The sequence below is a fragment of the Apodemus sylvaticus genome, chromosome 1 (genome assembly GCF_947179515.1).
Source record: "Apodemus sylvaticus chromosome 1, mApoSyl1.1, whole genome shotgun sequence".
Classification (NCBI taxonomy): domain Eukaryota; kingdom Metazoa; phylum Chordata; class Mammalia; order Rodentia; family Muridae; genus Apodemus; species Apodemus sylvaticus.
In genome coordinates this window covers 70,367,483-70,394,913 of record NC_067472.1, presented here as the reverse complement: position 1 = coordinate 70,394,913, position 27,431 = coordinate 70,367,483, and the positions used below count along the sequence as shown (strand labels likewise).

The 27,431-nt window shown below is 45.4% G+C and overlaps 1 protein-coding gene across 1 annotated transcript in view; it reads left to right on the top strand.

The window, feature by feature from the left end:
* Dock1 (dedicator of cytokinesis 1) overlaps positions 1-24,967 on the top strand; it is a 510,172-nt gene extending 485,205 nt beyond the window's left edge. The window contains exons 47-52 of the mRNA XM_052196505.1: positions 3,480-3,617; positions 9,645-9,790; positions 14,371-14,569; positions 18,299-18,452; positions 19,632-19,783; positions 23,801-24,967. Coding sequence (XP_052052465.1) covers positions 3,480-3,617; positions 9,645-9,790; positions 14,371-14,569; positions 18,299-18,452; positions 19,632-19,783; positions 23,801-23,896 — 885 coding nt within the window. The 3' untranslated portion in view covers positions 23,897-24,967. The remainder of the gene's footprint in view (positions 1-3,479; positions 3,618-9,644; positions 9,791-14,370; positions 14,570-18,298; positions 18,453-19,631; positions 19,784-23,800) is intronic.
* Positions 24,968-27,431: the final 2,464 nt, after the last annotated feature.

The window sequence follows — 27,431 nt, the reverse complement described above, 5'->3', positions numbered from 1 at the left end:
GATTGAATCATCTTATACACCAAGATTAGAATCCAAGATTCCAGTGTCTGAATCTTCACCAAGACTTGTTGTTATTTAGGTTCTCGTTTTTCATATCATGGCCACTTTCATGCATGTGCAGCTTTATTATATTTACATTTTAAGAGAATTACATGAACAAAAGATATTCTGATTTTTGCCACAAATCTCTTGAAATCTGATTACCCTGCAATTGTTTTGTGACATAAGATCCCTCTGAACAAAAAGGGAGAGACAATATTGTCCAGTATGGTGGCTTCACACAGAATGTAAGTCACATCTCCAGTTTCCCTGGGACTTTTATAAAAAAGAAAAAAAAGAAAGGAAAAAGTGGGAAAGAGTTTAAATTTTGGATGATTCCATTTGAGTCCCTAGAAATGAAGGGGGCATAGAACTCAAAATACCCCAGAATGCTGTAACACAAAAACTAGTTTGGTCTGCAGAAGTTCTATTGATTTTTCCCCCTGTAAGCTTTTACAGCAAATTGGATTTTACGAGTTTCAAGTCATAGAGAGGAAAATAATTTGTTCCCCAGAGAGAGACTTTATGCCAGCACCATGTCATCGCCCCTAATAACTATATTAAAAGATGAATTTTAAAACAGCTCATGGGAAAGTTGAAAGAAAGTCTGTTTTCTAGCAACTTCATTAAATCAAAGAGCAAAGGGAAAAAAATACATATTCAGACCATTACCTGTGATTTTGCTCTCATTTGCAAGTGTTTTGATAGCTTCGTATCAGTAATTGAGTTGTATGTTCATTAAAAAAATGAGAGCTTTACAGCTAGCCTTGTTCTCATTTTGCTCCTTAGTTTATTCAGTTTTTTTTTTTTTTTCAGAAAGTCTATCCAGGGTTCCTCTTGGGAGGAGTCCCAGGGCCTGCTTCCTAAGTTACATCACAGGTATATGGCCATAGACAGGCATGTCTCCAGTACCTATAGTTCCTGTGAGATTGGCTGGCAGGCCCTGGCCTACTCCTTAGCTCCTCTTCATGATTCTGACTAGTGATGGCCTGACCCTCAACAGCTGGGAAGATAGGCATGATGCAGGCTGCTGGAGCCTGCAGACTTTGATACCCAGTCAAAGCTACTTCCCCAAAGGCTCAGCTCTATCTTTCCTCAAACATCCCTGCAGAGTGTCCAAAGATGAGCCTACGCCTTCTCCTATTAAACTGATATGTGCTGTACTTATTTTCTTTTAAATGTCCAGAGATGAGAGAGCAATTTCACTCATCATCCCCAGCTGACAACAGGCACTGGCCTTCCTACAGGGTCTGGTGCCCTCTGAGAATGAACAAAGCTGTCAAATGTTCCCTGCTGCTGGCAAGGCTTGGGCCTGTGCAGGGCCCACACAGCATGATGCTGAAGGTTCACTTAGAACAACTGGAGGTGTGGCTGGGAAAACCTCTTTCTTTCCAGAGTCTGGGGCTCTTTAGAAATAACAGGTTCCGAAGTGTACCCATAGTGACTCAAGCTGTGGGGCACAGTTTCCGGGTCCTGTCGCAATTGTGGCAATCCTGAATAGGGCTAGGATTCTGCCTGCCAAAGATATTTTGAACATATGGAACAAAAAGGCCTCCAAAGATCATTCAGGCCCTAGGTCTCTGGTCTTTCTTTGTATATTATGCACCTCATACATTGAACTAAGCTCCTCAGAATAGCATTTTATTTCCTTCCATTTAGAACCACAGCTGCAGCTCAGATCCAAATAGTCGTAAAAGCAGAGGCCAAGTCCTATTCTATGAGAAGGCTTTATCTGCTCAGTGTCAGGGACGACTGAGAGTGAGTGGCAAATTATCTCACCTTGTGCGACACCTGCCAAACCCCGGGTTCCAGCAGTCGCAGTGCAAACAAGGATCTCAGTTCTCACTCTCATCCACCAAGTAGCCTCTTTGGTACAAAGAATAACCTTATCACTCCAACCCTTACCACCACCGCCACCACAAAGCCCAGGGTGATTGGATTGAATTTTGCACATTTGAAACAGTCATTTTAAATCAGAACAGCTTTTAACATTAAGAATGACTTTGGTGTCACCTGGAGACAGCCTTCCCACACGTGTTTGCCTCCCGTCTTCCACAGACATATTTACCATGCCACCCAAAGTTGTCCCAGTGGACCCTTGTCATCGCCCCCTTCAACCCTCCTGCTCCCAGTCAGAACACAGAAAGCAATAAAACACTAACAGTGAACATTTCTTAGGCTGGTCCTGAGTGCATGGGAGAAAGCCCTGGAGAAGCCGCCATCCGCATGAGGAATTCATGTGAGATATGAAAACGCCTTGTCTGTTTAGAAGAAACTCACCTGCACACAGGTCTTATGTGATAACAGGACAGAAATGGATAACAAGTAGCCTGTGCCTTGGGTTTCAGCCCAACTGTCAGCAAAACTAACTTTTGTGTCCCTGCCTCCTGAGCAGGCTGGGTATTTTGAATACGGGGGTGTTTGTGTGCCCCTCCTTTCCTGGAGTACAAGAGAAGAAGCAGCTGTGTGCTATAAATGGAAGCAGATACAGCTCATGAGTGGATTCATCTAGCTAAGATTCCTTGAGTTTGTTCACATGAAATTCAATTGTGTACTTATTATTCCTCTCCCTAATAAATATGCTGGTTCAGATTGGTATTCTATCCTATTAGGAAAATATGTTTTTAATCAGTATTTTTATTTAATTATAAATTATTAAGAGGAAGCCTCTTAGCTTGATTGCATTGAAGACTGACTAACTTCTAGTCTGTGTCCTAGGGGAGAAGCAGAGGCCAGGGACAGAATGGAGCCTGTTTCCGTAGTCACCCCCCTAGCCACAATCACTCCCAGGGTCTCTGCCACTGAGAAAATGAAAATGTCTCATGTGATGGTTTTAAAGGTCAGCATCACTTCTACTGTTGGAAGTGAAGTGTTGGCATGGATATCTTGTGACAGTGGTGTCGTCAGAGAAGTGATTATTTTTGGTTTTAAGGGAGAACAAATTTAGTTTTCCTTTCTACATAAGAATATCCATCAGGACTATAGATGGCCTATAACTGGATTGTCATGTTTTGGGTAGGCTACTCCATTGCCTATAAATATATCCTCAGCTGATAATGAGCCCTGGCATGACCTTTTGTTACCAGAACAAGATATATGTGAACACATTCGAAGCACAACTGTCCCCAAACTCCATTGAGAAAACACTGGTATTGAGTCTGTTCTGGGACTGATTGGGTAACAAGACACCTCCCACTCCTACAAGTAACATTACACATGGGGCGCTCCATCCCCTCGAGCCCCAAGTGATTCTTGTTTAAACATTTCCATCTCTGGGGGTGGTGGGTAGCCTGCCTGCTGATGAGTTTAATCAGTCACTTTGATTTAGGAACAAAAGCAGGTGCAACCAGCTTGCCTGCCTTGCTGCCCCCCTGCTGTGTACTGCTCCTGGCTAAACCTGTTCCCCTCCCAAATCAGGAACATCACCCTGTGTTTTTCAGATTCCATTTTTGGCGGAAGGGATCAGGATTCACGGAGACAAAGTGACAGAGGCACTGAGGCCATTTCACGAGCGCATGGAAGCCTGCTTCAAGCAGCTGAAGGAAAAAGTGGAAAAGCAATATGGTGTCAGGACCATGGTAAGTGGGCAGTCCACAGAAGAGTGTCCGATTGGAGTGGAGGGGCTGAGGCCTCTGTGTTGCCTGCTAGGAAATGGGCTTTTAGGGGGCCCAGCCTCCTTAGCAAGCTCACTTTATGAGATTTGTTAATTTTCAAGTACCTCATTTATCTTCTCTGAGTAGGATGCTATGTAGCTTAATACAGTCCAGGGCTCTTGATAGAGATAAAGAATTAAAAGGAATGAGGGGATCTAGGGTTTGACAGGTAGCAGTGGAGAAATCTTGGAATACCTCAAACAGGTATTCACAGTTGAAGAAAGGCCTTTATTGTGCATGAGGATACACACATACAGCAGACACACAGAGAGAAAGACCCTCTGTGAAGCAGACAGGGAACTCAGGCATCCAGAAACCTAATTTCTTCTTGAGAGCTGGAATTTTTTTACATCTCTCTCTGGAGTATTCTTTCTTTAGTTTAGGGTTGGTCAATTTGAAGAAAGGACAGAATGGCCGATTGCTCCACAACTGTTGTGTCCTGATCAGGCCTTGAACTTGTTGAGTCGCCCTATGGGGGACAGAGTTGCTGTTGATGGTAGAGAAAGTCCTTTGTTTTAAACTACTAGGCTTTTGTCTCAGGTAAAGTGGATGAAGAATAAACCAGTCTTAGAAGTTTGCCACCTTTATTACCTAGCCATGGCCCTTCTCCCTGTTGGTCAACCTACCAGGGAATATGGCTAACTTCTAGTCACTCAAGGTCATGGAGAAATTTCACAGAGGTCCTTAGGCCTCAGTTGGGTTACAGAGGTCATGTCCCTAGACATGCCATATATAGAGAGCTGTGTAACACTGGGGCAGTGGATACTCATGATGAGAGAGTCAGTGCCTAGCTCAATGTTGAAACCTGAGAACTGTGACCAGTGGGCTCAGGGAGAGGATGGCTTTATTAGTAGTGGGTTTTTCTTGAAAGCATGAGGACCAAAGTTCAATCCCTATAATGTCATGTAAAATAAAATAAAACCAGGCATGATGGCACACACATGTAATCCCAATGTTTGGTAGGCAGATCCCTGGAACTCACTGGCCAGCAAAGTGCTGCCTTTTCAGAGAGATCTAGGCAAGGTGGGAGATCCTGTCTCATAATACAATGTAGATAGCACCCAAGAGAAATATACCTGAGGTTGTCTTTTGACTTCCACATGCATGTTTACTCATCAGAATACACACACACACACACACACACACACACACACACCATGGCCCAGAAGGAAGAAGAGGTGGGTTACTGATGATCTAATTTGTTGCTAAATAAAAGCTTAGCCACTAAAGAAGGTAGAAATGGTAGAAATGATCCAGGCTGGGAGGCAAGCAGGGATTTGAGTGGCAGGCCAGAGGCCAATGCAGGCAAAGGCATACAGTTAACAGAAGAGCACCAAAGGCTGATGTTGGAAAGGCAAGAAGAACCACTCAGGGGCAGTAGGCTGTGCTCACAACATGGGACTAAATGGCTCTGGTGATGTGTTCCTGAAAAATTCCTGGACTGGGCCTGGGGTCAGAAGCATGACAGATGGGCATCTTTGATTCTCATCAATGCAAAAAGCACTACAGATGTACTCTTATAGACAAGCCCCAACTGAGCATGCTCATGGTGGACCCAGCATCTCCAGTCCCATCAGTCAGTGCTTTGTCACAGACCCAGCAGGATGTGAGCCTGACAGAAGGAAATGATTCTGGACTCTGGTCTGTATAGGATACAGGATGCCCCCCCCCCCCCACCTGCTGCTTTAGAGTACCCTTCTGCAAGGCAGAGTCCTCCAGCAGTGCTATTGATAGCTTGGTGCCTGCAGCTTTTCACCATCAGGGTTGAGTGGCAAAAGGTTTGTGGGTGTGTCAGAAGGCAGCTCTTGGGAAATTCCATGCTGTTTTGAAGCTTTCTAAGAATTAAGTTCTTGTGCAGGCTCCAAGTTTTTAACTAAGTTCACTGCTTCCTATTTTTATCAACTATTTATTGACTCTTCCACAATTAAAGAAACCTATTGCTCTTGCCTGTCTATTTTTACATCCCTCCTCTGAAATATGACTGAGAAACCTTGCTTTAGGGGACAGGTCAAAATAGAAAGTGAGGACAGGAAGGTGGCAGTGCTGTGTAGGGATGGGGTGGGGGGACACAGGGAACATGTAAAGATGAAGGGTGTCTTTTCAGACATGTTTCTCTTGTACCTTGGTACCCATCATTAGCTAAAGGCAAGCAATTTCTGTATCATCTTTTCCATACATCATGCTTGGGGACAACCAGACATCCCACCCAGTAGGGCTTTCTGAGCATTATCTGGAGACAGAATTCAGGGAACATTTGTACCCATGGGTACTATGATGCAGGGAGCAACCTTTATGAGTCCTACTCCATCCTGGGGTCCAGAATGAGGCTCTGTAGCCATCCTTTCTAGGTAGGCAGTGGTTCAGGCTGCAGTTTGTCACTCTGTGAGGGATGTGGTCATAAAGGCAGACTGGAAGGCACCTGTCTTGTCTTACCTACTTTGGAAACCTACAAGCATCTCAGAATACTTTGAAAAAGCAATATCATATCATCCTCTTTCCAAAGGGATAGGTTTTAAAATAATAATAACAATTAAAAATCACAGAAAGGACATAAACCATTTTGTCAATGTTTCTAAGTCAGCCTAGACTCCAGTAAGGGAAGCACTAGACACCCCTGGCTGTGTAATACAAGGGACTCTCCAGCTGGCTCCTCTGTGCCACCTATATTGTTGATTCTGGAGATCCAAGGAGACACTGCTTCCTGGATGTACAATGAGCAGACTCCCAGAGAACACCAGAATGGAAACACCACCAAGCACTGGCCTCTGCCTTTGTTTCCCACAGCATGCGAGGGCATCTGCTTTCTCCTCCACATATAGGAAACCTTTTTAATCTGTTTCCTGTCCCTCCTATCCTCTTCCTAAAGTCAGATGAGGGACAGAGAGACTTTCTTAGCTCTGCTCTTTTTTCCACCCCTCTCCTCACCTGAACCACACCACCATTCTGACCTTGTGCTGGTTGGAGCTCCAAGCCTGTCTCTTCTGGTGGCCCCTAGTAGGTCCTGGTGGCATGTCCTCTATCCCACAGCCCAGTACTTCAGTGCTATACCCATCAGCTGCAGCATCCAGTCATCTATCTACCCCACTGGCTCTGATGGCATCTCCAGCCCAGCCTGGGCCTCTTTACCTGGAGGGAGACTTAGACCAGGCCCCTGCACCTGCACTGCTTCTCATGGCTTCAAATCTGGCTGCCTTCAGGGCAACATACTGCCTGAGTTTCCAGTCCACAGCTGAAGGACAAAATACACTTGCCTTTCTCCATTCCTCATGAACTCACCTCCATCCAGTCACCTGACCATGACTCATTGTATAGTCAACATTCATGGTCATGGTTGAAAAGCATACTTCAGCCAGGAAGAAAAGATGCAAAATTTGTTGCTACAGGGTGGGGCCTGAGAGTCATTCTAACTTTGAAAACCAAAATAAATTTTCTGTCCAGATACCATGGCAGCAAGACAAGGACAAAGGTAGCTGCCACTAGCATTATACCAAACCTTATAACCCTCATATGCAGTCATTGTGAAGCCTCACAAAGAGCCCATAGTGGGAAAACTGATCTCTGCATGTCTTAAAAGAAGTTCACAGTGGTTCCTTGTTTTACACATGATCACACAGTTGGTGCACTCTACTCCTAATCTTTTTGGCCCTCAGGCTAGAACAGGCAGATAGCAAGGCACTCCTGTTAGTGTGGCCTTGAGCTACCTGTTGGTCTTGCATGAGATTCTAGTTGGTTCAGATGGAACAAATGAATGTCCTCTTAGTTCTAGATTTCTCAGCCTCTACTCAGTAAAGAAATAAAACTAATGGTCCAGAAGAGCCCACAGCTCTCCTTTTTGAGTCCCTGTAAATACAAATCTCCAAAAGGACTCCTGTCCCTTGTTAGCCAGATCCTTCCCATGACCTTCTCTTGTTTATCCCAGTGCATGTGCACATTGGTTAGGTACCAGCCCTTGCTGGTTAACAGTAGGTGGATGATCCTCTTGAAGTCTGAGGGCGACTTGGTCTGACCTTTGTATCCTATGGCCCCCAGTGGTCTCCTTCTGTACATGTGCACCCATATCTTCTGGGAAGGTCACTGAACCACAGGCATAGAAACCCACAAACTGGATATTCTCAGGAATGGGCCTTAGAGTGCCAAGACGACTCTACCCACGTACCAAATAGGTCAAGTTTCTTCCCAGCTCTTGGCTTGGCACTGTCTCCTTGGCTTCTCCTTCCCCTGCCCAGGTGGTGATAAAACACACAGCAACATTCCCCCAAGTTACAGAAGTCAGCAGAGCCTGATTTTTTTTTTTGTCTTCCTTTCTTCCCCAACCAGTATGCCTAAAGGACAGTGACAGAGTCAAGCTTGAGCTGCTTGCAGTAGTGTCAGGAAGACAGTCTCTCCCCAGCTAGATAGGTTCTTTGGAGATGCAATCGCCATCTGCAACTCATCCTTCACCTCTAGCCCTGTAGAAGAATGGCGAAAAACAGTATGCATCCAAGAAGGCCAAAGGCATGACCAGGTCTCATTTAAAACATAAAGTGAGTTAAAGGCTGAAGGCCCATTGCCCTGAGAGATACCAGAGAGTTACTGGCATCTCAGGTGGGTAGGATGGGGCTTGGGTGGTGATGAGCAGTCAGAATGGACCTAGGTAGAACTCTACCCTGAGTCAATGGGAATATCAAGGACAAATAGCCACATCCCTGGGACTAGCTCAAGGTAGAGGGGAAACCTTACAAATCAAGGTATCATTGTACATACCAGCAGTACTTCAGAAAGAATGGGAAGAATGTGTGGTGTAGATACTAAGTCTCCAGATGTCCTGTAGAAAACATTTGGCACATGGGGAGGATCTACTAGTCACCCTACCCCTGATAACTTCCTCCTCATGGCTGATTAATTATAGTGAACATCCATGGAGATACCCTCTGGCACCATCATTTGTGCTAAGTTCAAGACTCTGAGCTGGTAAACCCCAAATGTTTGAGCCAGTGGCCTCCACGGTACCAGGACTCACTTGCCTGTTTTGCAAATAAAGTTTTATTAGCAGACAGCCTTGCTCCTTTCTGCATCATTTTTAATCAATACCTTGCTACCTCCACGGGCTATGACTATAATACAAACCAGCTGTCCTGTAGGTGATTAGCAGTATGACATGCCAGCAGCATCCTAGGGTGCGGTGGGGAGCCTGATGCAACACAAGGGGAGTAACAATCAGACATGTGATTTCTGTCAGCCCAAGGAAAGGGTTTATGAAGCAGCTGTGGTCCAGATGTGCCAACATCTGGCTTCGGGCTCAGGTACACTAGTATTTCCTGGATAATTAGATGTAGACACATGCTTTATCCAATGCGCATTGGGTTTTTTGCTCGTTTGTTTATTTGTTTGTATATTGGTAATGTACAGCAAATTATCATGGAGAGACTAGAAAATTCCCTCTAGTGACTATGTTCTTGGAATGTGTCACTGGGCCTCTGTGGAAAGGAGAGACCCACAGCCTGGCCCAGGCCTTTCTCCCATCACCCTCGCTCAACCAAGAAGATCCAACTCTAGTGTAGGGGGAGGCGGCCTCTGTAGTGAGGGCTATGAGCTAATACAGCATCTGACTCAGGTGTTAATGTGCAGCTGGACAAAGGTCATTACAAACATCTTACACATTTTTAGTCACATTCTAGACACACTGTGCATTAAACTTCCTGGTAAGTAACAGCACTAAAGCATAGGTTGTTTGTCTGGGGAAGGAAATTTATATTTAAAATAAAAAGGCCAAGAAGGTTCTTTCTGGTATTCTTATCAGTCGATTAGGGTCTTAGAGGATGCTGAAATGTCATTCTCCCCCTCAGCTCGGAACAAGAAAAGAAATGGTTTATAAAGTCCCATGCGGTCTTGAGCCCACATTGCTGAGGCTCCTTCAGCACAGGGATCTGACCACAGTGGCCTGGGCCTTAACATATTGTCTTCTTCTCTCAGCCCTCAGGCTTGGATGACAGGAGAGGCAGCCGCCCACGGTCCATGGTGCGGTCCTTCACCATGCCGTCATCCTCCCGGCCCCTGTCAGTGGCTTCCGTCTCTTCCTTCTCCTCTGACAGCACCCCTTCCAGGCCAGGCTCTGATGGGTGAGTGGGTTCAGCAGCTGGGAATCCAGGTAGGGAAGGCTGGGCACCTCATGGGGTGCCACCTGTACCCTGGAACTGCTCAGCACCCCTGGACATGCTATTTTGAAAACTAAGAGTCCCAAGACACGTTGGAACCCGATTATGTGGTTACTGTGAAACTCCTTGCTCTGAGTAGCATTGCCAGAAAGGTGTCTGCCAAACCTTAAAACTCTGGTGAGCATTTAATTCTCAGTGTGTCTCAATGTCTCAATTCCTCTATGATCCCCATCATGTTAACTGCCAGAGCCAGGCTTATATAACTGGGTAACTCCTGTGTGTGTGTGTGTGTGTGTGTGTGTGTGTAAGAGAGAGCACAGAATTGTTTATTTCTTTTAAACCATTTATTGTTACTTTTTGAAAAGATTAGTTTATATTTTATATATACAAGTGTTTATATACATATGTATATATATGTATATACATATATATCTCCACCACATGCATGCCTGGTACCCAGAGAGGCCAGAAGAGGGTATCAGATCCCCTGAAACTAGAGTTAGCCAATGGCTAAGGCACCATGGGAGTGTTGGAATTGATCCCCACCCCCAAAACAATACACACCCAGGTCCTCTGCAAGAAGAGTGCACACTCTTCACTGCTGAGCCATCTCTCCAATCCCAGATTTATTACTTTTTAAAGAGAAATTCTGTTTACGTTAAATACTTTTGAGGAAAACTTCATTTCTTCTACTTTATTTAGCTACCCTACAGAATAAAAATCACACTCTTTTCCCCCAATTTTTAAATTATAGTTAGTTGCACCATTAAAACCCCTTTAAGAGTAGGCAGGTGTCTTAGCAGGTCAAGGTACTTGCTGCGAAGTCTGATCCCAGAGACCCATTTGTGCAAAGAGAGAACTAATTCTAGCAAGTTGTCATCTACACACACACACACACACATACACACACACACACCAGATAAATACATGATAAAAAAAAAATAAAGAAAAGCACCGTTAAGTATATAAGTATTCATACATTCACACTGCTATAACCCTCCCAGAACTCTTTTGTCATACAAACTGAACCTCACACCATTAAATCTTGTACCCCTTCCTCCTGCAGACCCCCAGAAATAGCCACTATACTTTTTGGCACTGAGTTTACCCATTCTAACACACATAATGCCCTCCAAGGCCATCTTGGAGAGCCCCACATAAAAACTAAAAGCGGGCATGAGCCTGCTAGTTTACAAGCTAATTTATGAGCCCTCAGTGTGGTTTGCACATCAGCTCAGACAGTTGCAAATACCAACCCAGATACTTGTATTTTCCGGTTGTTTTTAAGTGACAAACCATGTAGAATTTCTTCTTCTGCAAAAAGAAGAAAATTTCACATACAGTTTACACATCAGAGAAGAACCTGTAAGCCTTTAGTTTTGCACAGCGGTGTGCTTCTCCTAGCCCTTTCTGTTGACACTGATAGTTCGTCACTATCAAACCTGAAGGCTCCTGGTCCTTGTATACAGACACAGTCTACCAGAGAATATCAGGGACCCCTTAGTTCTAAGTGCTTGTTCTTGCCAGCAATTAGAGAACTGCAAAGTCTACCCATGTTCTTTCCTTCACAGTAATTTTTATCAGCGTCTGGTATTTAGGCCAACCACATATGGAAATTCTCCATTTCCAGGTGTTTAAATCATCTGTGCCTGTCACTTAGAACAAGATAGCTAAAGAAATTTAATGCATCTTTCCTTCAAGAGAATCCCCAGGCTAGTTAGGAAAAGGGTTCTATATTCCTGAGAATGCAGGGGTTAGGTGGAAATTGATGGAGAGGTTTTAGATGGAGTGGTGTATTACAGTCAGCTCACCCAGGAGGCGTTTGTTCAACCTTTAACTGGAAAGTATCTCTATTAGAGCCCAGAGTTGTGTTCATTCTTGGGTTGCCATGCCTTGCTGTCTGACTAATACCGATAAAATGAGGCTTAATCTCAAATGACACAGGTTACGTGCAGAATAAAGTCCACCCTGACTACAGTGATTCCCTCCTATGGCAAAGAAATATACCTGTCTCTCTTGAATTCCTTGAATATTCACCCAGACTGCAGAGTTCTTCTCTTAGGGTCCAAAGGGGACCATACATTTACCTTTTGTCTATCTAAATTGTCTCAAGTTCAGAAAAACATGGACTAAAGTGATGACATTTTTTTTTACTGTTGCTTCTAATATTTTAGATGTAATGCTTCATGAGTTATGATGTTGATTTGATACAAATATATAAATAAATATATACAAATATTTAAGTATATTATATAAATAGATGGTATATAAATATTGATTATAGTAGATAGATAGATAGATAGATAGATAGATAGATAGATAGATAGATAGATAGACAGGCAGATGGATGGATAGATCAGAATGCCTTTAGTTACTTTTCTCTTGCTATGATAAAATACCCTGACAAAAAAGTAAAGGAAGGTAGGATTAGGTTAGCTCACAGTTCTGGAAGGATAGAGGTCATCATGGACAGGAAGGCATGACAACAGGCAGGAAAGGCATGAGAGCAGCAGCAAGAGGCCAATCACATTGCACTCACGAAGCAGAGGGGAGGTGGAAGAAGAGGGAGAAACAGAGACAGACAGAGCAGAGACTAGTAAGTGGATCAAGGCTTTGAACCACCAAAGCCTGCCCCAGTGGCATGCTCCCTCCAAAAGATTCCATAGCTTCTGCAAACAGCACCACCTACTGGGGACCAAGTATTTAAATATATGAGCCTGTGAGGGCTAGTTCTCATTCAGACTGCCAAACCTTCATGATCAAAGACAAGAGTTGATGTGTACGTCATCTGACATTTTTAATACTTTTATTATAGGGGTGCCGGCTGTGAACTAAATAGTATCATGGGATGTCATTTCCCAGCAGCCAACCTTCACATTATGAGCTACCTTCCCATTTGACTTCCACCTGTATTCCCCAGTCCCCACTTCTTCTCTACTCTGTAACAAGTCTTAAGCATATCTTGTTACCTGTTGATACCTCCATGTGAGTTTCTAAATGATGAGAACTCCCCTTTAGAAAACATAGCTATATACCTTAACACCACATAAGATAACATCAATAAGATAATGGTATGAATTTCTAATCACTATGACATTGGTATCAAATTCTCATTTTATATGCATGTTTTTATTTTATTATTTTTATCTTTAGTGTGTATATGTATATATACATGTGTATACATGTGTGTGTCTGTATGTGTTTACATGCATGAATATGGGCATGCACATGCCATTGCAGGCATGTAGCAGTCAGAGGAGCACCTCCCCTGTTTGTGTTCACCTTCTGCCTTGTTTGAGACAGGGTTTCTTTTTTGATGTTCACCACTATGTGTAGCAGCCTAGCTGATCCCATCTCCCTATTGGGGTGCTAGGATTACAGAAGGGCAGTATCACAATCATCCCCACTTTGGTGCTGTGGATTTGAGCAGATCAAAGATCTCAGGTCCTCAAAGCTGCATGAGAGGTGTATACACCACACCATCTCCCTGGCACTACTGCACATCTTTTAAAGTTTGTTTGAAGCTAAACTGAATGAAGTCCTCACCTTACCCTTGGCTGGAATTATCTCCTTAAGTCTCGCAATCCACTTTGTAAAAACTGTCATGGTCCTTGTAATTTGTTGAAAAATCCAGATTGTTTACCTTTCCGTGTCTGCACTGAGTGGATCGTATTGATTTTGTGCCGTACAGTGTGGATGCTGTCTGATGTGTCTGTCCTCCCTATTATCAGCATATTGGCAGTTGAATCTAGAGGTCTGGTGTAATTCAGGTTTGATTTGGGGCCAGCTAACCTTTAGGTGACTATAGGGCCTTCCCTTCAGGGGCACATCAGAGCTGATTTTCTCCCTCGGTGATGTTAATGGCCATTGGTAATCAATGCTCAGATTCAACACCATTACAGTTTAAATTGCATGTACACCTTGTCAACGAATCCCATCACACAACTCTGTTAGACTAGGAGAAGTGACATGTGTATATGACACAATTCTAGCAAGCTGTGGTCTTTATCTTCAGTAGATATCACATGTGCATTCATGGGTGTTGGTTTGTCCACGCATGCATCCTGATTGTGTGCTTATGTCCAAGTACAGTATGTATACATGAGGCAAGTGTTACTGCTATGGGTCTAGCTACCTTGATGGTTTTTTTAGACAAGGTCTCTTGTTGGCTGTTAGCTCACTAATTTAGCTAACTTTGCTGGCCAGAAAACCTAGAAGAAGCAAGCACATGCTGCCACATTTGGCCTTTCCATGTCAGTTCTGAGGTTCAGGCTCAGGCCCCTGTGTTTATATAGCAAGCATTTAACCAAAGGAGCCACCTCTCCAGCCTGGTGCTTTGTTAGGATACAGACATCATTCCTGATGGGTCACCAGACATCCAAAGAACCCCTGCTGCCTCTCTCTCTTTGAGTCATTCCTCTCCTTATAGAAGTCCGTGGTTACCAGATAGCCTGGTGCATGGTGCCTGACTTTCATATCTCTGCTTAGGTAAAGAGCAGTAGCTGTCCTGTTAAGACATGGATTTAGATAACTATTTCTTTTAGATTTGCTCTAGAGCCTCTGCTACCGAAGAAGATGCACTCCAGGTCCCAGGACAAGCTAGACAAGGACGATCCAGATAAAGAGAAGAAGGACAAGAAGAAGGAGAAAAGGAACAGCAAACACCAAGAGATATTTGATAAGGAATTCAAGCCCGCTGACAGCTCCCTGCAGCAGTCTGAGGCTGTGATCCTTTCTGAAACGGTAATTTAACTGGAGATCGGAGGAGCTCTGCAGGGGTGCCTGGGACCCACCTAGGCTCTGCGTCTAACCAAGAGGGCTGTCAGTTGGATTTTATTGAATTTTTGCAAAATATAGCAACTTAAAAGCCCAAGGTCTTCTCATCTCTGACCTCAAATAACCCAACAACAGTCAGAGACAGAGCTGCGCTGTCTTTTCTCTCAGGGTGCATGCTGTCTTGGCCTTTATCCTCTTTCAGAGGGGCCGGATAGGTCAGTCCCCTGCAGGGACCTCATGTGTCTAGGCTCCTTATAGCTCTGTTGGACTTGGTGCCCTCATGTCCTAGCACCTCAGAGAACAGAAGCAAACTGCTTTCACAAGCCGTACTCACTCGTGGATAGCAAATGTCTTCTCTGCCCCTTCCTGACTAGCATCCTTAAGTCTCAGTCACTGCCTGAGCTTTATAATCTGCTCAACTTCTGACTGGTGAGGTGACTCCATTTTTGATGCTCTAAGTTTGATCCCTTGCATCTGCATGGTAGAGGAGAATTGACTCCCACAAGTTGCCCTGTGATCTCCACACATATGCCATGATATGTGGATACACACAAACACAGGCATGCATGCATATGCAAATTAATAAAGTAAATGTAAGCATGCTTTCATCACACAACTAGTCTGGAGCCCAGGCATCCTAGAAGCACACTACAGTGCTTAGGGTCTGCATGTAGAAATGAGGTAGATGTTTCAGACAGATAGACAGACAGACAGATGACAGACAGACACATCACAGTGTTTAGGGTCTGCATGTAGAAATGGTAGATGTTTCAGATAGACAGACATACAGATGACAGACAGACAGTTTTATATCAGTGTCCAGAGTGGCATAATCTCAGAGCCACTTCCCCTACACATAGATAGTACTATGGTTAGTGGCCAGACATTACGTCTTGGACAGCAGCTTTATTTTGGCTGTGATTAGGGGCAGTTTCGCCAAAATTCTGATAGAAGTACGCTTTTTTTTTTTTAAATTCACTTTACATCTTGATCACAGTCCCCTCCCCCTCTTCCCAGACCCACCCATACAAATGCCTCCCTCCATCAGAGGCACGCTTCTTTATAAGCCATGCTAAAACATGTCGGAGAGAAGGGCACAGCACCAACAGCTGTCATATATCCCGCTGCCTGCTCCGCTCAAGGTAGAAGGAAAATGTAGGTGTCCCGAGTCATGGCACGGCTCAAGAAGCCCGTTGCAGCTCATGCTTGTAGACGTGCGCTCTCACTGGAGCTGGGCTCTGGTGGCTCTGTGCAGACGCCGGTGGCCAAGGGCAACGGTCCCAGGAAGCACTGGTCAAGGCTGGCATTAAATGCTTGGGTTCTGGACCTCAGGCTATACATGGAAGGATTAACCACTCTGCGTTTTCTGCCCACTGTTTCAGAAAGCCAGCCTTCCAGACACCCTCACAAGCCAAGATCTCTCTCTCCTCAGGGCACACAGCATCCTAACTAGCTGGCTCAGCTTCCTTCTTTGACATATTTACTCAGAATCAGGCAATTTGCAGTCCTTCAGACATTTTTATTTAAGCTCTGTTTTTAAGATATTGAAACTGAGCCTAAGAAACATAGAGCCAAGTATCAGAAAGGACCACAGTGGAACTGTCCAAGGACAGATCCAAGGACAGAACTGCGTCACCACAGGACAGCTTCTGTCCTTCCCAATGATGACCATGTCTCTGAGACAGCACCTGCTGATGGCAGGGCCAGGTGCAACACCAGATGGGGGCCTCTCAGGTCTCAGGAACTACACAAGATCAGAGCCTTGACTTTGCCATCAGTAGATGCCTGGGGTTCAGAATGACCAGGGCTGCTACAGCAGAGTCCTATCCACTGGTCAGGTGCGGTGTGACCATAATGCATCTATGCAAGCCGAGGCCTCCTCCAGGCACAGGTGTTGGTGTGGTCCCCTGGGCAGGAGTCATACTGGAAAGCAACTGCATGGTCCATGATGACTCTAGCACCCCCTAGTGTTCCCAGGACTCTGATGCTGCTAATGTTCCCAGCCCTCAATAGAGGTAAACTGGTCTCTCCAGCTTCTGCAAGGTTTCCCTCCTTCCATTTGGGCTGGGCTCAGCTTCCTTCCTGATTTGCATCAGTAACAATTTCCTGACCTTTAGCTGAGCCTCTCCAAGATGGACCTCCAGGCTTTCATTTGCATTTCCCCAGGAAATCTTCCTGAAGCTTTGGTGTTAGGAGCTTGGAAGTGAGAGAAGCTCCTGACAGTCTCAGTCTCTTTCACCAGCTCCTGTCTGTGCACATCTTCCTGAGAGAGCCAGGCTTGGAGCCAGTCCTGACCCCACCCAGCAAGGCTCTGGGGACTCTCCATTTCCCCAGAGAAAGGCTAGTACTTGGGCATGGCACCCACCCACATCACCTGCACAGAATGCTGTTGCTCTGTACGCTGAGGCTGTGTGCTGCCCATGTATCAGAGGGCCTCTTCCTTGCCCAAGGCCTTGCTTCTGCTTCTGCTTCTGGCTTCCAGTCTGAGCTGGCTCTGTGGGTCTCTTCTATGGTAGATAAAATGACTCCCTGGTTCTTGCCATTGCCACCCCTGCAAATCTACCTCAGTCCACACACTCTGCCCCAGGATTAAGGTGAAACGCCAAGGCCGGGCCCTCTGGGAGACAGCCTCTTCTGCTCTTCCGCCAAGTTAATAACGTTTCTCAATATTCTTACCTCAGAATATTTTGTAATTGCAGTTGTTCCCTTATGTGTAAGATCAGAGAGCAAGCTGTAAGAAATATACAAATTAAATTTACTGATGTTACAAACAGGGGAAAGGGCTTGGGTGGAAAAAAGTCAAGTGCACCCCAAAGTCCAAAGGGAGCAGGAAGAGGAGAGAAAAGGAATTTCTGTTGGAAGTAACAGCTCAGAGAAGAAACTAAAGAAAGGGGAAAGGGACACCTGCACTGCAGAGGCTCCAGATTTCATTCTTGATCCTTTGGGAGCACCCTTGGCTGCTCTCACTGGCTACACAGATAGCTCACAGCTGCACCCCTCCCCTTTCACATTGTGGTCAAAGGACTAGGGCCATAGCTCCATGGGTAGAGTGCTTGCCTAGCATGCATGAGGCCTTGGGTTGGGGCCCCAACAACTCAGAAACCCCATGTGGTGGTGCACGCTTGTAACTCCAGCATTCAGGATATGGAGATAATGAAGATCAGGAGTTCAAGGTCATCCTTAGGTACATAGCAAGTTCCAGGCTAGGCTACTCCCAAATACTGGGTTGAAGATTCCTGTGAAGTTCTGTGTTAGTGGGGGCAGGCTGCCAGAACAAGGCACTGTACTCTCCGTGAGCAACTCAGACAACGGAAAGTTGTCCCTACCACTTCTAGAAGCTACAAGTCCAAGATCACAGTGTAGATGGGGTTACCCACTGCTAAGGTGGTGAGAGATTGAGCTCCACACTTCCCCTGGCGTCTTGATTGATTAGCTATCTTTGGTGTCCTTTGACTTGTGGTACCCCACCTCTGCTTTTTGTCTCCCTATAACATTCTCCCTGTGTGCATGCTGATCAAACTTCCTTAGTTTATCAGGTCTTGTTGGATCCATGCTTCCATCTTCTTAGCTTCAGTCTTTGCAAATCCCCTACACCCAGATGGGCATGTGGGGTACCAGGCTTCAGCACAGGAATTTGTAGATGACACAACTAGCCCATAGAGACCTCAACTTTGTTCTTTCTGTCCTGCAACATAGATAAGTCCTCTGCGACCCCAAAGACCTAAGAGCCAGGTGATCAATGTCATTGGAAATGAAAGGCGCTTCTCTGTGTCTCCAGCGTCACCGTCCTCCCAGCAGACGCCCCCTCCAGTCACACCGAGAGCCAAGCTCAGCTTCAGCATTCAGCCCAGTAAGTGGAAGGCAAGGTGTTACTCTGTCATGTCCTCCCGGCTGTGGCCCTTTGTCCAGGACCCTTTCCCCAGGAGCAGACTGCAAGTTAGGGGGGCATGTGCCATCTGAATAAGTCACTTCAGTTGAGGTGGGAAATCTGGACTTCAAACATCTCATGCAGAAACCCATCCTCAGTGCCAGAGCTCAGCAAATACAAAGTACAGGACCCAACCCAGGAGCAGAGCACCTGCCTCCGAAAGGAGTCCTGAGAGCCACAGGGTACCAATGTGTTCAGCGGCCTTGGAGCTCTGTGCCTAGTGCGAGGAACAGTGAGAGAGTCATTACTTACTGCATAGAAATGTCTACCAGGGATGAGAGATGGCACCGCACTATCAGCCTGTAACCACCACGGGCTCACACACGGCAGGAGGATTAACTGACAAGTATTATATCACATCTGCTTTACCGCGATGACACGGTACCCAAGTGCCACTCCTGAGGACCACTGCTCTCCCAGCTCTACACCAAGGCTTCTACACCCACCACTGGACTACCCTGCCATTTCCCTATTACCAGACAACTAACTACTTTAAAAACTCCAAAACCATACCCATCAGTAAATGTGTCCATTTTTCTCTCTTTGGTTTAAAATAAAATATTTTTTCCAAGAGCATCAGCAAAAGCTGATGAAGTTAGCTGACCTTTGTGACCTCCCCTCTGTTTATAAACAGCCAGTTCTGTCTGCTTTAACAACCCCTGGCATATCCCTTTGGTTCTGGAAGGCAGCTGCCAGCCCCTTCCTATCCTACAATCATGGGCTTGCCCTGGTGAGCTGGCTGGGTGCCCCATCACCAGACTTTACCCAGTGAGCTCTCTCAGTAGCAACTGCGACAGACTTACCATAAAGCCTGCCAGACTTTCTAACTGGCAGTTGTCCACAGCCCTTGTCACACCAACTATATGGATGCCACCAAGGAGAAGAAGGCTCACGGACAGTAGTATTTACTATTTACACAGTGAGTTGATGCATTGCTTCAAGTTCTGGTACTCTGTTTCCTTTCTAGAACCTTCCACCAGGAAAGAATCCCAGTGTTTGTAATCTCTACTCCTCTTTGCCTTGTACTATGTTCTTTTGACAAGTGTTTCTGTGGAGTGGGAGACTTTTTGATCCCTTTGTAACCATTTCACCATTTTCCAGGTCTGGAGCCGAACGGCATGATGGGGATGGATGTGGCCGAGGTGCCGCCCCCTCTGCCCCTCAAAGGCAACATGGCAGATTATGGAAATCTGATGGAAAACCAAGATTTGATGGTCTCACCCACATCTCCACCTCCTCCTCCCCCACAACGGGTAAGTGGGATCTAAAACCATGGGACTTTAGTTTCTGCCCTGCAGCCTTCCAAGTCCTGGGGGTAGGAGGGCGTGTTATTTTGGGCCCATGAGTGGAGAGGTGAGGAGAGAGGACTGAGGTGTGCATGCTCCGTGATTCTGCATCTTAGCCCTAGCTGCAGGCAACCCCACCTCCCCAACAGTGCTGCCTTTTCTCCCAAGTTGTCTTGATGGATGTCTTGTTATTTGAGCTGTTGATACTCCCAGCAGCCTTGGTTCTAAAACTGTGCTGAAGAGATGTGTTGTTGAGCCTCATGGGGGAAGCCTCCTTTGTTTGCCCCCATTTTGTCCCTGTAGTTTCTCTGGGCAAAGCCAACATGAACCCCTCTTTAGCACTGGTCCCCAGGCTGGTCCCCACCAGACACTGTTGTAAAGTCATTAATCACATCTAATGTGTTCCCTGCTGAGCAGCCTCAGGCCTGCCTGCTAATGCAAATGGTAGAGAGGGTCCTGAATGCCACACTGCACTGGGTCCTCACAGCTGCCTCACAGCTGTCATGCCTTGCTTGGAGGCTGTGGCCCTGGCCCATCCTCCTGTGATGCTTAAAAGTGAATAGGGAAGGCAAGCTCAGGAAGGAGGCACAAGTGTCGTTTATGCAGTCACAGCAGTAATGTCCACTCCAAAGTCCCCATTCCCACAACACATCTATTCATACCCTTATGAAGTTAAATCACCTCGGGCTAAAGAGTAAAGCACACAAGTCCATGTCTATACAGCTGGCCATGCTTTTTGATGCTCAAAGTCCATGATGTAATGACATGGCCACCAGAGCCCCCGAGAGCCCTGATGGTGTGAGATTTGTTGGTGGCTACCACAAGACACAGGGATTGGTCTTTTGTTTGTTTGTTTGTTTGTTTTGTTTTGTTTTTTTCTTCAGTCATAATAAAAATAAATTTGTCATGCCTTTTCTTTTGCTTTCTTGGGGAGACATTTTACTAGGTGCTCCACAAACCTCTTTTCTTCCCTGTGAGAACATTAAGGGAGGGCTGGGGTGATGCTCAGTATGAAATGCTTGGCATGCAAGGACTAGGACTGAGTCCAGTCCGCCAGTACCCATGTAGAAGTGCCAGGCATGCTGGCAGGAGGTCATGAAGGTCCCTGAAGCTCACTGGCCAGCCATGCTGGCCAAATTGGTGAGCTAAGGTTTAGTAAAAGATGAGAGGGACTGAGGAGGGTGTCTAATGTTGACCTCTGGATGCCACACACATGCTCACACACAAACATTCACAATAGCATGTATTTGCATGCAGACAAGCTGTGCACATGCAAAAAGAAAGTAGTGAGGGAAGAGATTGTGTGTTAACTGTGTGTCTGATTGTTCTTTAAAGAAAACTAAACTCACTATAGGGCTTTTTCACTGACATGCAAGGGACAGGTGGCTCTTTTAAAGTCAAAGTATCATTTATGTAGGAAAAGGTCTCCCTAGAGATATCTGTGGGGAGCTGTCCCTGGAGAAGGGGGTGTTCTATTAGGCTAGAGGGCTCAGGCAGCTACTAGAATGTAAACTTGACTTCTCCAGTACAAAAGGAAACCCAGAGAGCCTGGGGCAGGGGGACTTCTGCTTCCTTAAGGTGTAGAAGCCCATTTAGTTTATTATATCCATATTTTATTTGAAAAGCAGAAATATCCCCCAGGTCCTCCTATAATCTGAAAACTCTGAACTTTGGAAGTATGATCAAGCCCGTTTCTGTCACGAATCCATGCAGGGGTGACAGATCCAGCATCCTAAGTTGTAAGTGCCGCTTGTGATTAAGTGAAGGACCGACATGCCCTCGGCTGCGCCTCGGTTTATAAAGCGGGTGCAAATTCAATTAGATTAATTACCCAACTCTCTTTGCAATTTGTTTCTGGTTTAATTTGCAGCCTGAGCTCAAGTTTGGATGACAGGCCAGTGGTTAGTGTGTAGTAATTAGTTAAGGCATCTTCTCAGGTGCGTCCCTCTGCACAGGCCCTGAGAGCCGTTTTTGGATAATGATCGTTCATCTGCTGTGGGAGGTGATCGATAGCCTCCCGTCACTCTCATCGATCCGCCTCAGGCTTGTCAGTGACTCTATCTCTAGTTGTTACCGTTTTAAACTGTTCATCTCAGAATGGCTCATATGACCAGCCATGTGAGCCATCATTTTACTTAATGGTGATAAACCCAACATCCTCCTGCTTGGTATTAAGGATGCCTCTGGCATCTAACACTGTGTTTTCTTCAGACTGTGTTGGTCCTGCCTGCAGGTACCCTCTGTTGCAGGTCACTGTCACCATAGATTTCACCTATAGACACACCTACAATGGATGCTCTCACGCCGTCAAATCAGTGTTACTTTTCACAGTTCACACCAACCTTAAAAGAGACTAACAAATGTACTCTTCACTTTTTCTTGGTGTGTGTGTGTGTGTGTGTGTGTGTGTATAGAGGTACATATGAACACTTGTGTATCTGCACATGGGAGCCGGAGATTTAACATCTGGTATCTTTTCTTGATAGCTCTCCATTTTACTTTTATTTGAGAAAGATCTCCAGTAAACCTGGATTTTGCTGAGTGGGCTAGAGTAGCTGGCCAGCAACACCCAGGAATCCTCCGGTCTCTCAGGCAGGGATGAGAGGCATGTGCTGTTGTGCCCAGGTTTTTACGTGGGTCTGGGGATCTACATTAAAGTCCTTATGCTTGCAGGACAAGAACTTCAAAACTGAGCCAACTCCCGAGACCACTACTTTCCCCTGTAAAATGGCTAGTGTTACCAATGACCTCCTTCTATATTTTAGCACTAGGGCAATGTCTATTTACCTGCCTGTGAACCAAGAGAACACCAGAGCAGTGAGTGAGAGGCCCCTATGTCATGATTCTGCCTTTGAGAATTCACTCACGTTCAGCCCCACCCCACCCCCAGACTCTTGCTGAGAGACTGTGACTCTGGCCCTTCCATCACATGTTGGCTCTTGAACATTCCTTGAGATCTCTGCCTGTGGTGACTGCCCCCCTCCCTCCCCTACCCACTCCACCTGTGGTGACTGCCCTCCCCCTGTACCCACTCCACCTGTGGTGACTGCCCACCCCCCTCCACCCCCCGTACCCACTCCACCAGTTTTTGCATCTTCTCATTCAGCTTGTCCTTAGGTGCCTGGGCATCTCTTTTCAGTGTCTGTGGTGGTCACAAGGGTCCCTAGAGCAGTAGGGCAATGGCCCCCTGAGTCATTCACACCCAGCAGGCAGAGCTCCATGGCTTTCGGAGGCTTCACAGCCATGTGTTTGTTTCCTGTTTTGGAGGATATATTCCATTAGTTATTTTTCTAATCTTCATGATGCCTGCTAAGAATCCTCCCATAGCAGTGCACTGGCTAGGGTCAAGGTGTTCAAACACATGAGTCTGCAAGGGAGGAGGCATTTTCAATGAAGCAATACCCAGAACCCAAGGCACTTTGCTGCCTATGGACCAATCCCGCTAGTCTCTTCCTTCTGTTAATAGAGTCTCCTTCACCCACAGTTATAGCCACAGCTGCTGTTGGTCCATGTTTGGGCTGCTTCCCAGCGTCGGTGAGAGCCATGTGTGACCCACAAGTTATAGAATGTTACTTTCCAGAGAAATCTTGCTGACCGACATGAGTTGTCAGTTCAGAAGGCAAGGGAGAATCTCCCATTATACCCTAGAGAGCCTGTCCTTTGGACACAGATCCATTGCTAGGGCGATGACACCTGGATCTTAAACCACAAACAGTGATGTTTCTCAGGGGAGCACTCACCATGCACATAGATTCAGATGCCAGAAAGCCACATGGTTGCAGGGCAGCCCAGGGTTGAGTGGCTGACAGGCTGGCTCCAAGCCAGGCAGGGTGGAGCCAGGTCACAAGGAGGGGGGCAGTTCTTATCCTAAGTATTCAGACAGACATCCCACTGTTATGACGAGTAAGATTCCAGCAAAGGAACAGGTGCTTCTCAGTGAGGACACCAGTAATGTGATGGTTTCTTCATACTCCTGTCTCCTAGCAACAGCCACCTCCACTGCCCAGCAAAACACCACCTCCTCCCCCTCCGAAGACGACCCGAAAGCAGACCTCGGTGGACTCTGGGATCGTGCAGTGAATCCTGGGAGAAGGTTATCCTCCTGCTTCTCTTCTACATCTGCCTGCCGATTACCTCCTCCGGGCCCTGGGATGCTTCACCTTAGTGTGATTGGCTTTTCTTGGAAAGGGGTCCATCCTAGCCATGGGACCAGAGGCCTGAAGTGTCTCAGAGCACAATGGGAATGGAGCCAGGTCATACATAGTCTGCATTGGTTTATTGTGAAGTTGGGGGCTCAGAGCGTGTCAGCCTTCCAGATAGCCTCAGTCTTGCCCCGAAACTCTTTCCTTTTGTGCCAAGCAATTTATATTCATTTGCAGAGAGCTTGTCCGATGTGAGTTAGCCAAGCGGGAGGGATGAGTCCAGCTCCCTACCCCTACTCCTGTGAGAAGCTATGCAGTAACCTTGTAAGGCTCCTCTTCAGCCCAGATTCCAGCTCATCCCCAAGGGCTGACTGCTCAACCCTGTCCTTGCTGTATCTGCAGTGTGACTCGTAGGGTGGAGTGCCACTTCAGCCGACATCAAGCAGCTAAGTGTACCCCTTCAGAGAAGATCTTGATTTCTTTGGCATAATTTAAAATAGGGATATCTCTCGGTTACTAAAGAGATATTAATATATGGAGTAGAGACACCGTTATGGATACTGGATCAAATGGAAAATTAATATGAGCATAGGAAGGTGAATTTTCACTCTTTTTAAAATATGAGCCCATATACCACCAGAGGTGGTTTTAATTGGGTGGCTTCTCTGTGTGTATAGAATATTTGTATATACGGTGGTTCTCAGAGCTCCAGTGAATGTCTGTCACCCTAGCTTACTCCAGCAGGACTCTGAAAATGATCTCCAATGTGTCCTCTTCATGTTTAACTGCTGGAAATGATTTGTTTTCTAAATCCCACAAAATTGTTTTCCAGATTTCCAAAGTCCTGAAAATGTTGGTGGACAATGATTCTTTTGTTTAAAAAACTAACTTTGTATAACCTTGTATTTTATTTGATCATCTATATTTTTTTATTCACTCTGATCATGATACTGTTTGTTCTAGGAGAGTTCAAAGTTAATCACTGACAAATGAAAAAATAAATGTTATTTAAAAAGAACTCCTGGGGCCTGGCCTCTTTTAACCATTCAACACAAAATATAGATGCTACTCTCTTAAGAAAAAACACATACTTATATATGTTCCTATCCATCTTCCTCAGACATAACCATGTGTGCCTGTGCGTGCAAGTGCATACATGCATGCATGTGTGTACTCATGCACTTGTGTGCATGGGTGCACATGTCTGTGCATGAACATAGGGGTCAGAACTAACTTCCATGTTCCTTGCTCAGTTGCTCTTCGCCTTGTGTTTTGAGGAAGGGTCTCTCATGAACCTCAACCCTAGAGCTAGACAACTCCCCTGAAAAGCTATGCAGTAACCAGGTAAGAATTAAGCTACACTGGCAGTCAGCAAGCCTCTGTGATCCACCTGTCCCTACCTCCCCATAACTGGAATTACAAGTGCACATCACTGCCCCCAGCTTTTCTTAATATGGGTTCTAGGGCTAAGTTCAAGTCTGTGGCAAATACTTCTCTAATTGCACCGTCTCCTCAGACCCTAGACATATTCTTTAATGTTTGAAAAGTTTTTTCTTTCTTTTTTTTTTAAAGTCTTGGAAAGAACAGGAACAATTCAAGGCCCATACCTAAACATAGTAAAAGCAATATACAGCATCAAACTAAATGGAGAGAAACTTGAAGCAATCCCACTAAAATCAGGGACTAGACAGAGCTGCCCCCTTTCTCCTTATCTTTTCAATATTGTACTTGTGGTACTAGCTCGGGCAATTAGACAACATAAGGAGGTCAAAGGGATACAAATTGGAAAGGAAGAAGTCCAACTATCATTATTTGCAGATGATATGATAGTCTACCTAAGTGACCCAAAAAAACTCCACTAGAGACCTCCTACAGCTGATAAACAACTTCAGCAAAGTGGCAGGTTATAAAATCAACTCAAGCAAATCAGTAGCCTTCCTATACTCAAAGGATAAGCAGGCTGAGAAAGAAATTAGGGAAATGACCCCCTTCACAATAGCCTCAAACAGTATAAAGTACCTTGGGGTGACTCTTACCAAACATGTGAAAGATCTGTATGACAAGAACTTCAAGACTATGAAGAAGGAAATGGAAGAAGACCTCAAAAAAATGGAAAAACCTCCCATGCTCATGGATTGGCAGGATTAATATAGTTAAAATGGCCATTTTGCCAAAAGCAATATACAGATTCAACGTGATACACATCAAAATCCCAACTCAATTCTTCATAGAGTTAGAAAGAACAATTCTCAAATTAATCTGGAATAACAAAAAACCCAGAATAGCTAAAACTATTCTCAACAAAAAAAGAAATTCTGGGGGAATCATTATCCCTGACCTCAAGCCATACTACAGAGCAATAATGTTAAAAACTGCATGGTATTGATACAGTGACAGGTGGATCAATGGAATAGGATTGAAGATCCAGAAATGAACCCACACACTTATGGCCACTTGATCCTCGACAAAGGGGCTGAAAACATCCAATGGAAAAAAAGATAGTCTTTTCAACAAATGGTGCTGGTTCAACTGGAGGTCAGCATGCAGAAGAATGGGAATTGATCCATCCTTATCTCCTTGTACTAAGCTCAACTCCAAACGGATCAAGGACCTCCACATAAAGCCAGACACTCTGAAGCTAATAGAAAAGAAACTGGGGAAGACCCTTGAGGACATCAGTACAGGGGGAAAGTTTCTGAACAGACCACCAATAGCATATGCTCTAAGATCAAGAATTGACAAATGGGACCTCATAAAATTACAAAGTTTCTGTAAGGCAAAGGACACCATCAAAAGGACAAATCGGCAACCAACAAATTGGGAAAAGATCTTCACCAACTCTTTTTTTCTTTTTAAGCATTTCATGCCTGTACACAGTGAAACATAGCCATATCGACCCCTCATGTCCCCCACCCAACTCCTTTATGTATTCCCTCCCCACAGGTCCAAGCTCAACTTCACATTTTTTTTCCTCTTTTTTTTTTTTTAAATAACAAACTAAGTCTACTGACGTGTGCGTGAGTTTGAGGCCATTCATTGGAGCATAGGAAACCTAGCAGTGGCCACATCCCCCCCCTCTAATATATATATATATATATATATATATGTATATGTATATGTGTGTGTGTGTGTGTGTGTGTGTGTGTGTGTGTGTGTGTGTGTGTGGTGGTCCACTGCCAATAGCTCCTCAGTACGGGGTGGCTCCTGAAGCTCATCTTAACCATCCATGCCTGGATTTTAAGTTGCTTGAACTTGTGCGGGAAAACCACAGCTGCTGTGAACTCATGACCGCATAGCTATGTCAGCCCTGGAAGATAGCGTTTCAGAGCACCAGCCTGCATCCTCCTACTTGTGCTTCTCCCTCTGTGGTTTTCCCTGAGCCTTCCTTTGGAGGCTGGGAAGTTAATGTAGATTAGCTTATAGCTGAGCTCTCCGCCTTTTATTCTTAGCAATTTGATCAGTTATATGTCTCC